Source organism: Bombus vancouverensis, chromosome 16 (assembly GCF_051014615.1).
Source record: "Bombus vancouverensis nearcticus chromosome 16, iyBomVanc1_principal, whole genome shotgun sequence".
Lineage (NCBI taxonomy): Eukaryota > Metazoa > Arthropoda > Insecta > Hymenoptera > Apidae > Bombus > Bombus vancouverensis.
The window spans coordinates 5,004,131-5,015,044 of NC_134926.1; the positions used below are offsets into that span (position 1 = coordinate 5,004,131).

The following is a 10,914-nucleotide window of genomic DNA, read 5'->3' on the forward strand; positions in this document are numbered from 1 at the left end:
TATGATAATAATCATATTTTTTATACGTTTCAAGATTATCGATATTTTTTTAAATGGAGCTATATCTTCTTATCATCATGGCGTTACAGGTTACAGCTGAAATTAAGAAGAAAAAGTTACGATAGAAAGATCAATGAAGGAAAATTGATTTCAACAAGTGTTAAAAATGTTGCCAATTGTCAATAGGAGAAAAGTTTCCTCAACATTGCGTTGAATCGCTCTTTGTACAGCCATTCGATATAGCCTGCGCGTTCGCTTGATCTTAAACCTCTAAGCTTCTTTCTATGGGGTACGATTAAACAAACAATTTATCATGATATTAGTATAATACTATAAAATATGAAAGAATGTATTAAACAGAACAATGTGATAATATTAGTCGTCACGTTATACGGGCGGCCAAGAATCATACGTTAATCGCTCACAGAAATGTATTGAAGTGGATGTTCATAGCTTTGAACACTTGTGAAGTAAGTTTTTCTTCATCGACCATGCTAAACATTTATGAATTTTTGGTATTCAAGATCATATGAATGCATAATATTATAAGTTTTTGGATTAATCGTACCTTCAGCGCTAACGCCATGATAATAAAAATATATACGACCAGGAATAAATATATACTCTTTAAAACAGAGTAACTTTATAAAAATTAGACCAACGATTTGAATTTTTTGTTTTGATAAGTTAGAAGGATTAGTTTACTAGACAATGTGTAAAAGGATATTAGGAAAATTGCAGTTGGTCGAAATCGCGAAGAAAATAGTAAGGGTTACTTCGTGTAACTCTATCCGAGCCTGTAATGAAAATTTAAAAAGTACATTTTGTACATTTATGCTAGTTATATACATGTTGAAAATTTCACCGAAATCGGTTAACATTACCACGAGCTAAAAACGATTAAAAACGATGCGAAGTTATAATTTTCTATAACTTTATTAATTATAGATTCCTGTTTATCTTTCGATGCCTGTTATTATGATTCTACACCAGCTGATTTCGATGAAATTTCCAACATGTACATAGCTAACATAACTCTTCAAGATGTGTTAATTAAATTTCCATTAGAGGTACAGATAAAAAAGTTCCGAAAGGTGATCTTTATTATTTTCTTCGCGATTGCGGCCAACTGCAATTTTTAAAAAAATTTTCCTACGCATCGGTAGACTAATTCTTTTAACTTATCAAAAAAAAATTCAAATCGTTTGGTCCAATTTTGGGAATGTTATTCCGTTTTAAAGAGTATGCCAATACTTTTGTTCTTGACTGTATGTAATCGCGCTTAGAAAAACAGCAATGACCTTGAAATCTCGAAATCTATGACCTTGAGGTAAATCTCATATTTACCATCATATTTGCCCTCTCAAATCAGATAACGTTTTTCTCTGAAATTTTGTCTATCAATAATAAGCGAGATATTTACGGTACTAGAGTTAAGTGAAACACGCTGTATGTATTGGGTTGGCAGCTAAGTGATTGCGGATTTTGTCATTAGGTGATAATGATATATGTACAAGAATATATGTATAAGAAGCCTATATTATTTCTCAATCATAGTGCGTTTGTTACGAATGTTCAAAATTCACAACTGAAAGCATGGAAATAATTCAAAAGCTTATGAATTAATATATTTTAATTAATTGATACATATGTATATTCTTGCTGATCTATGATCGTTTAATGGATTACACATGTAAAGAATATAAGATAATTACAAGATAAAATTAATAATTGATGTCTTAATCATTCTTATAATCACATAATATGGTTCTTATACACTGAATAGATTCATTCAATACTTTTCTGATTAGAATGTTGATCTGATTTTTGAATAATGACAAAGCCGTTGATTTTATTTATGGTACAATATACAAATTTATGGTCAGTCATGTTTTTATTAACATAATTTGCACTTCATAGTCCAATAATATTCATTTTTTGTGAGTTTCCATGAGACTTAAAATTTCATTGTATACCCAAGCATCTACATGCTTGCCCCATAAGAAATCAATATGCCCAAAGCTGTCGGATGGAACTAACAATTTCTGAGCATTGGGTAGTGCTCTGTACAATTGATGCAAATCCTGTAAAGATATCAACAGGGAAGAGAAACTTGAAGAATTCAGTAGAAACTGAAGCAGCGCGATAAACAGCATACGAACCTGAACATCGGTATACATATCACTGGCACTATAATGCAAATACACTGGTAGCTTAACGTTGGCCAAATTATAATCAGGAGGATGTATCGTACCGTATCTTTTCATGTTGCCGACAAGGCCGTAGTCAAATTTCCGGAACTTGCCTGTGAGAAGAAAAGATGTAATTTGGAAAAAGCAAAAGGTTGTACATTTTATAAAATTATATTATTAAATATCAACCTGAACTAATCAATTGTCCATAATGTACGATTTGTCTAACAGATGAACCAGCAGGATCATATTGCACAATAACAGGCAATAGAGTCTATGAATTAGAATCAAGTTAAAACTATTGTATATGTATAGTGATTACATTGAATGCACATGCATATGATTACCGTATTAAGTTCTTTACTGAAGCCAGCACACAAGAATACGATGTTTTTACATATTGGTTGCAAAAGTGCTTCTTTATCACACACAATTGTTCCAAGCATCTGTATGAGTTTATCCGATGGTTTGAATTCATACATGCCTATCAAATCTGTTATGAACTGTAAAAAAAAAAAAGAGACCAAAGATGAGAAAAATTCAGCATCGTTTGATTTGATATGAAAATTAGTAAATGCAGCTCCTAAAGCGTACATTAATATCGTTGGAAAAAGGAGCCAAAACACGGAATAGAGGACTTTTTGTCCTGGACATGAAGACTGCTGGACCCAAAGCAAAAGAAGCGATAATCTTCTCTTGATACTCTGGCCGTTCGCTAGCCATTACAAAGAACGACGTACCACCCTGGCTATGTGATATGATGAAGATTTTCTCTTTTTTTGTTTGAGTGAGGATGTGGTCGATCATCGCTGGCAGATCGTACACTCCAATTTCATGCCAACTGTACGAAAGTATCAATCGTTGTATTATCAGGGAGTAACGGTGCGGCAATCGTATCGATTGCCAAAATGTATTTTAACGAACGATTATTCCAATTATACCTGAACATCCAAAAATCTGGCTCTGAAACAGTCCAATCCAAGTGGTTTTGTGAGTACCTGTTGCCACGCACATTACCCAACCATACATCGTATCCCCAATCTGCTAATATGAAACCTAAAATTTGGAGAAAAATATTAATCGGATATCATTTAACCCTTTGCACTCGGCATATTCTTCAATTATTTTTATTTGTTCTTTTCGTACAATGCGAAGGGAACATATATTTTTTAAAAATTTGGACCTTGTGTGGAGTTTGTGCTATATAATCACCAGTATTCTCTTTGTGTCCCTTCAAGGACAACAGCCAAGTGCAAAGGATTAAAATTAACGTAAATTTGTTTTTCCTTGGAAATGTAAATCTATTCCAAAAATCGATGACTTTCTTAAAAAAAAAAAAAAGAAAGAAAAGAAAAAACAAATTATAGCACTTAAAAAAGTTTATTCTATAGACGAATAGTAAATTGATAATACCTAAACTCTTTTCAGGACCTGACAAAAGCCACGAAGCCGAGCAATCAAAAACACCATGGACAAATAATACAGCTATCTTATCGTCAGATGGAGGTATTTTGTCCGATCCTACGATTCTATCCAGTTGCAAAATATACCGATCCTCTGTGACGACTCGATGAGTTTCGGCTATGTATCCCGCTTTTTCTGCGAGTTCTTTCTGCAGAAATGCTAACTCTTATTTCAACGTAAATACTAGGAATTATATGACGATCTCAGTAAAATTTACTTACAGGAGTTAGAACATTAAACTCAGATGCGGTATTAGTGATGTGATTTGGTTCATGCTGTTGTCCTGTAAATGGCCCTCCTAAAATCACCGGCAACGCGCAATATAAAATACATATCTTGAACATCATCGTGGGCAGTACGTCTTCAAACAATTCGAATTGTTTCATAGACTTATATAAAGAATCATTGCCAGATGTATTTGTGCAAACAAAGTAGCGCATTAAGTTGTTATCAGTTATCGAGTATCAGATCAAAATGTTGTCTACATATATAAACCACTTGGCTATTAAATCGCTACGAAGATAAATCTTTTATTGATATTACGAGATATGATTTATATCTAATTTTTGTTGTTATAGATCTTCGGATTTCTTTCTTTTTCAGGCAGAAAGGGAATAGGTATATGCAGACAGTAGCTGATGAAAAACAATGATTTTTGATTTTTGATTTGCGACTTTGATCAGTTACTTGATTTAAAGATAAACACAAGTAAACAACCAATGAAAAATATCAATAAATGTTGCAGGTGTTACAACTTTTGACGTATGAAAAATTCTGATATGTATCAATTCATACACTGTGAAGATATCTACGCTGATACACTGTGAAGAATGAGCATACTTCTTATCTCACTATTCATAAAAATATAGGAACATTTTTAGAAATTTTTCTGTATATGTATACAATCAATCACAAGAAGATTCGAACACTTTACAATTTCAATTTCTAAACTCTATATTTTCAGTAAATGTACAAAGACCAACAAAAATGTGTTACATTACGTTTCACTATACTATACATGTATAGATAAGTAGAAAAATAAGTAGTAGAAAAAACTTTTGAGTTATTATTTATTGTTGTCTAAATATTTTCTCTGGTAAGTGCTCGAATACTTTGTGATCCACTGTACTTGTTACAGATTTAAAGGATGCCTAACTACATAATAAGGTATTTAGGATAGAAAAAATGCAGTCTGATTGCTTTCTCTTTTTTTGCAAGATGATATTTAGGTAACTTCATTACTGAGCAATATTTAGGCATGCATAAGAAGGAATTGCTGCAGTTTAATTTTATAAACGGAAGATACTTGGCAAATCTTCGCTGATAAGCTTATTTTTTAAAATACAATCGTGAAACTCGTTCGTCCGGTTTAACAGATCTTCAGTAAAAGACAGTCCGCGACTCTCGACTTCCTGAACATCAGAGCTTCGCTACAAAATCTCGTCCCAGTTTCGAAACTTCTCTCAATAGGCTTTTACTATGAAGTGATAAACCATATTACGTACGTACGTATATAGTTATAATTATAAAATTGATATAATATAACATAAAATTATATAATTTTCATCGCAATAATAGATTTCTGTAAACGAGGATTGTACATTAACAAGTTGACTCTTCATTTGTCTGCCCGCAACAATTTTAGTGAAATCGTTCGAGTGAAAGTAGAACGTCTCTATATGCAGAAGAAACCGTTATTTGCACACGAGAAAAGTTGGAAATATTGCGTCATATTGGATGGTGAAAAAGAAGGTCATAATCGTTGTGACTTGGAAGAAAGTATGTGAGCCGAGCATTTGGTTCAACGCATATTTCTTTCCAAATTCCATTGATACCTATCATTTGACGTATTTAACACATTCTACTGTTCTAAGGTGAACTAAGAATTGTTAAAGTAATTCGCTTCGCTATCAGAACGTACCAACCGCAAGTAGAGCGACGATTATGAATAGCTATATGTAGTTTGATCCTCCATTTAATCCTTATTTAATAAATAATAATTCATACAACAGCAGATATAAATTCAGTGAGATAGGAAGTAAACTGGTTGTCGCGTGCTCGCTAGCGGAAAATCGATTGCGCAAAAGGATGGTACTTTTGCTATAATAGTAAGGTGGAAAAAATTCATCCAAGCATTTGTACTGCGCTTTAGTTTTCCATTGTAGGTAGAATAGAGAAGATTAAATAGAGAATCGCGTTAGTAGCCTAAGATAAGAAGGGGAGTGACGAACAAACATAGGAGAAAGAGGAAAAGGAAAATAGCTAATAGCCTCCATCGGATGCGACCAAGATTCAAAGAGAACAAATGAAAGATGCAACTCGCGTTAGTGATACGCTTCGTCATTTTAATTCTTCTTGTTCTTTGGATCGTCGAAGTTAATCGTGCTGGTAAGCAAGCTTTTAATGAAGATAAGAATAGTTGATTGTCACTGAGAAACTAAATTCTCTTCTTTTCCCAGCAAGATTCCCTGGAAGGAGTCGAGCGATGGTGCGGCGAATAAGAGTTGGTCTTGGACATTTGAAAACGAAAATTTGCTTTGGTATGTATAGCATAAGAAGCAGTATTCGTCCAATTAAGTAAGAAATATAAAAGAAGTGGAAATTGCAGAATCAGTTGGCTGCTTTGCGGATCCACCGCCCCGTTTAACGTTGAAAAGGCCGCCGGAGCATCCTAGCATAATTCAAACGAGATTTTTATTGTACACTCGCTCTAGACGAGAATCCCCTAAAAGCCTTCAATATGGTGATGATTTGAAATCCATTCTTCAATCAGAATTTGATTCGACGAAACCTCTGAAAGTCGTAATACACGGCTATAAAGGAAGCGGTAGCGATATTGGTGCGGTTCTTTTGGTACAGGCTCTTCTGGACTTGGTAATTAACAAGAAGCGAATGTCTATTGTCGATCGATAGAGAATTCGTTTATCAGAACAACTTACGTAGATAAATGGTGGCATATCCATTAGGAAGATACGAACATCTTGGTGCTTGATTGGACAAGAGGAGCAGCAACGACCTATTCAGCAGCAGTGGCGAACACGGAACTCGTAGGACGGCAATTAGGTCTAGTCCTTTTAGACGCTGTTAATTTGGGTACTCTTGCTGAAAACATTCACGTGATTGGCTTTAGTCTCGGAGCTCATGTGGCTGGCTGTGCCTCAGAGATCCTCAAGAAGAAAAGTATTCTTCTAGGTCGTATAACAGGCCTAGATCCTGCGTCACCCTTTTTCAGAAATCATTTGGTTAGAGAGAAGTCCAGGAAATTAGATGCTACCGATGCTCGGTTAGTAGATGTGATTCATACGGATGGATCCCAGGACTTTGCAGATGGATTTGGTCTTTTAAAGCCACTTGGTCATATCGATTTCTTTCCAAACGGCGGTAGAGAGCAGCCAGGTTGCAAGGATGTGAAGAATTCTGTTGTTGTTAGCCATTTGAGAGGTACGTGATTAGATGTTTGTTGACCGACGCGATCCAAGTTATTTGAAATTTTTTGAATTGTAAAAATAATAATGTTTCAGAGGATATGTTAACGAAAGAGATCGCTTGTAGTCATTTAAGAGCTTGGGCATATTTTTTGGAAAGCATACGTACAACGAATGAGTCTTGTAAATTTATTGCTTGGCCTTGTCCCCAAGGAACGATCTCGTATACGAATGGAATGTGTTTTCCTATGGAATCTACGCTATGGTCCCAAGAAATGGGCTACCGAGCTAATCGCGGTCCTTTAGGAATTTATTATTTGCCCACGAGAGATCAAGAACCATTTTGTGGTAAAGTCAACTTGTATGTAAAATATTTGCAACTCGTTTTTTATTTGTTTGTTCTTATTAGGCCAGCCTTTGAGAGCATCGGTGACAATTTCAGAAACGGCGACAAAGACATCAGGAATGTTATTCTTAAAGATTGTGGAACGTGATTCAACAATAAATTTCAAGTTTCGATGCACGTAAGATATACTTTAATAACGCTAATACGCGATCTTGGTTCGTAAAAAATTTATCATTACTATTGCGATACACTTGGAAATTTTATTCCATATATGTATCTATAAATAACTTTGACGAAATATTATGTGTTCAAGGATACCTACTCGAAGAAATAAATCGACGACATTCTACGATATTGGTGCAGCAGAATTTCAATTTTTATCGAAAAACCGATCAACGATAGAAGCACGTATTTGGTACCAAAAAGATAAGAATGAAAAAAACGAAGATGCGACTATAATTTCTAACTCGGATATGTTGTTAATAGACACTCTTACTCTTGAGGATAGAAAAGGCAACAAGTACGTAAATGCTAGTTATCTAAAACTAATTAATCTTTAATTAACGCTTTATTTGCATATTTAGATGGAAATATTGTACTCGAAATACTGGCCTAAATTTCGAAGAAAATTTGATAATACTTCGTCAAGAACAGTGCGCCTTTTTATAAGAACAAGCTCATTTATGTAGAAAAGACAAGTTATTTTAATACAATATTTATTATATACAAAATACTAAAAAAAATAAAAAAAGGTTCGAGTAAAAAAATACTTGTTAATTCAACAATTTTCTAATAATAAATTTTATCATCAATTTCTATAATGTATCAGGATTCATTTTTTATATAACCCATTAATTAATTAAATCATTTCCGGAAAAAGAAGAAACGAGTATTTGAAATAGTCTATATAAAGTCAGGTGCGATAACATACAATGGAAACATAACCTATTCATGATTTTAAATCGATCAAACTAATTGTGTGCAACAAATAACAATGTCTTGTTTAAAAAATCTTCTTCTTTTAAAATGTTCGAATCAAGCTTTTAGAAGTGTAAGTAATTGTTATTCGAAATAATTGTACTCAAATGGGATTACTTTCATAAAAGAACAAAACAAACACAAAATAATAAAATTAATATTATTTACAGACAATTACATTTCGACATTCACCAAATTTTTGGCAATGTTATCCGCAAGTTAGAACCATAAATATTTTTACACCTTTACATAAATCCAATGAAATACGCTCATTATCAAGTAAAAAACAATCCATCTTTAGAAACAGTGTTATCACATGGAAAAGTGTAGCAGTTACGAGCATAGGATGTGCAGTTCTTTTAATGTATATGTATTATCTTCAAGAATCAAAAGATAAAGAAATAGAACGTGAGAGAAGACGTGAGCTAGGCAAGGCAGCAATTGGTGGAAAATTTGAATTAGTTGATTCTAAAGGACAAGTATGGAAGTCAGATGATTTTTTAGGACAGTGGGTTTTAATATACTTTGGTTTTACGCATTGCCCTGACATATGTCCTGATGAACTTGAAAAACTGACAGAAATTGTTGATAAGTTGGGTAGGTTTAAATGACAATATGTAAAAAATGTATATGTCTCATCTTTTATATTAAATTACTTTTTTAGAGACCCAGCATAATACAAAAGTTCAGCCTATATTTATTTCTGTGGATCCTGACAGAGATACGCCAGAAGTTGTAGGCAAATATGTTAAAGAATTTTCTGACAAAATTCTTGGCCTTACTGGAACCAAAGAACAAGTTGCTAAAGTATGCAAAGCTTATAGAGTATACTACAGCAATGGGCCCAAGGATCAAGATTCAGACTATATTGTTAGTCATTTATCTCCCTTATAAGTCGCTTAAATTCTGTCTTTGAATATAAAATCACTTTATTTCTGTCATATTCTAGGTTGATCATACGATAATCATATATCTCGTTGATCCAGATGGTATGTTTGTGGATTATTATGGTCTGACTCATACTGCTGAACAGGTTATACAAAGTATGTTACTAAATAAACTTAAGTATGAGAACTTGAAGAAAGATTCTTGGATTCCAACATTGACATTAAAAAACCCACTACCAACATGATTTATTTATATTCTACTATTATATTTATTATGTTAATAGTTAAATCTCAAGTATGTTTTAAGCATTTTCTTGCATTAAATATTACCGTTTACTTATTATGATTGTATAAAAAGAAAAAAATCATATGAAAAATAAATAACTACTTGCACTATTTGAATTAAATGCGAGTAATCGATCGATATATTCTCTTGACATTTATTCCTTAGGCCCTACGTTTATTCCCTAGGCTTCCTTCCGGTTTAGAGAATTCTCAAGTACTCGTTCTTTGTTTATATGCATGTAGATTCCTTTAACATATATTCACGGACAGAACGCTAATATTTTAGGTATGTTCTGCCGTTATTTCAAGAATATCTTTTTCCATTAATACTTAGAAGAGTCAAGCAAAAGATTTTTGTCTAAAAGAACTTGAAACATTTACTGAAAGAAATTTTGATACCTTTATTGTCGGAGGTTATAATTTATACCCTATAAATCATTTCAATTTTGTAGTATGAAAAATTATTTGTTTATGAATGTTATTCTAAGTCAAATTTTTTCTACGTAATGTTTTGATATCGTATAGGAAAAGATAAATTAAAATGGCAGAAGATTTTGGAAGGAATACACCACCTATGTACACAGCAAATGAAGAAACAAAAACTGCTGGACAACCCCTTTCGGATTTTTTACTACAACTCGAAGATTATACGCCAACAGTAGGCAAATGAAACATTATAATTGTAGTTTGTTCATTATTATTAATAGTATAATTGGTAATATCAAATGATTCTTTTAACAGGTACCGGACGCTGTTAGTGAATATTATTTACATACTGCTGGTTTTAATACGACAGATCCCAGAATGTAAGTAATTTGCAAAAAGCTTGATTAATATATAAATGAAACTTTAATGATTACTGTTTCATAAATATGTGTATAACGATTTTAGAGTGAGATTGGTTTCACTAGCTGCACAAAAATTTATATCTGAAATAGCAAACGATGCACTGCAACACTGTAAAACACGTGGAGCCAATCAGAATACAAAAACGAAAGGAAAAGATCGACGTTATACTCTTACCATGGAAGATCTGACCCCGGCAGTTGCAGAATATGGCATTATAGTTAAAAAACCACATTATTTTGTTTGATTCAGTAGAGTCCTACTTTATCTATTTTTATTCATGAAAAATCTTTATTTATTTAATATTCTTTCACATATATAGAATGAATTTCTAATATGCAGTATATCATTGTACAATTTTTATAAAAATTAAGCGACATGCTACAACAAAAGACATAAAACTGTAAAAGTAATGTAGCTTGAGGGTCATACATGATAGTTTTAAAATGACTAGGAAATTTAAATATATTATACTCTATCCGAAAAATTAA

General features: G+C 32.8%; 4 protein-coding genes across 7 annotated transcripts; 3 read left to right on the plus strand and 1 right to left on the minus strand.

Annotated features, from left to right (window-relative positions):
- Positions 1–1,931: 1,931 nt before the first annotated feature.
- Positions 1,932–4,096, minus strand: LOC117154476 (lipase 3). Its single transcript, XM_076625688.1, has 8 exons — positions 3,878–4,096; positions 3,606–3,804; positions 3,134–3,248; positions 2,787–3,033; positions 2,540–2,695; positions 2,382–2,466; positions 2,163–2,305; positions 1,932–2,084 (listed from the first exon to the last, which is right to left on the minus strand). Exons 1-8 carry the CDS (start codon positions 4,094–4,096, stop codon positions 1,932–1,934), a joined length of 1,317 nt encoding a protein of 438 aa, XP_076481803.1.
- A 522-nt stretch (positions 4,097–4,618) lies between these two features.
- Positions 4,619–8,248, plus strand: LOC117154467 (pancreatic triacylglycerol lipase). 4 transcript variants are annotated; one of them, XM_033329485.2, is made up of 9 exons: positions 4,619–5,530; positions 5,809–6,044; positions 6,116–6,196; positions 6,265–6,530; positions 6,623–7,097; positions 7,178–7,429; positions 7,491–7,605; positions 7,741–7,947; positions 8,012–8,248. In XM_033329485.2, the coding sequence occupies exons 2-9, from the start codon at positions 5,969–5,971 to the stop codon at positions 8,094–8,096; spliced, it is 1,557 nt and encodes a 518-aa protein (XP_033185376.1). In that variant the 5' UTR covers positions 4,619–5,530; positions 5,809–5,968; the 3' UTR covers positions 8,097–8,248. The 4 variants fall into 4 exon arrangements, with proteins under 4 accessions (XP_033185376.1, XP_076481797.1, XP_076481794.1 ...); XM_076625682.1 differs by having other exon boundaries at positions 4,619–5,161; positions 5,302–6,044; XM_076625679.1 differs by having other exon boundaries at positions 4,619–5,157; positions 5,235–6,044.
- A 90-nt stretch (positions 8,249–8,338) lies between these two features.
- Positions 8,339–9,699, plus strand: Scox (Synthesis of cytochrome c oxidase). Its single transcript, XM_033329503.2, has 4 exons — positions 8,339–8,478; positions 8,576–9,002; positions 9,070–9,275; positions 9,355–9,699. Exons 1-4 carry the CDS (start codon positions 8,422–8,424, stop codon positions 9,535–9,537), a joined length of 873 nt encoding a protein of 290 aa, XP_033185394.1. The 5' UTR covers positions 8,339–8,421; the 3' UTR covers positions 9,538–9,699.
- Positions 9,700–9,770: 71 nt separating this feature from the next.
- On the plus strand, positions 9,771–10,914 carry LOC117154475 (transcription initiation factor TFIID subunit 10). The gene is made up of 4 exons (XM_033329508.2): positions 9,771–9,863; positions 10,103–10,235; positions 10,319–10,383; positions 10,469–10,914. Exons 2-4 carry the CDS (start codon positions 10,119–10,121, stop codon positions 10,668–10,670), a joined length of 384 nt encoding a protein of 127 aa, XP_033185399.1. The 5' UTR covers positions 9,771–9,863; positions 10,103–10,118; the 3' UTR covers positions 10,671–10,914.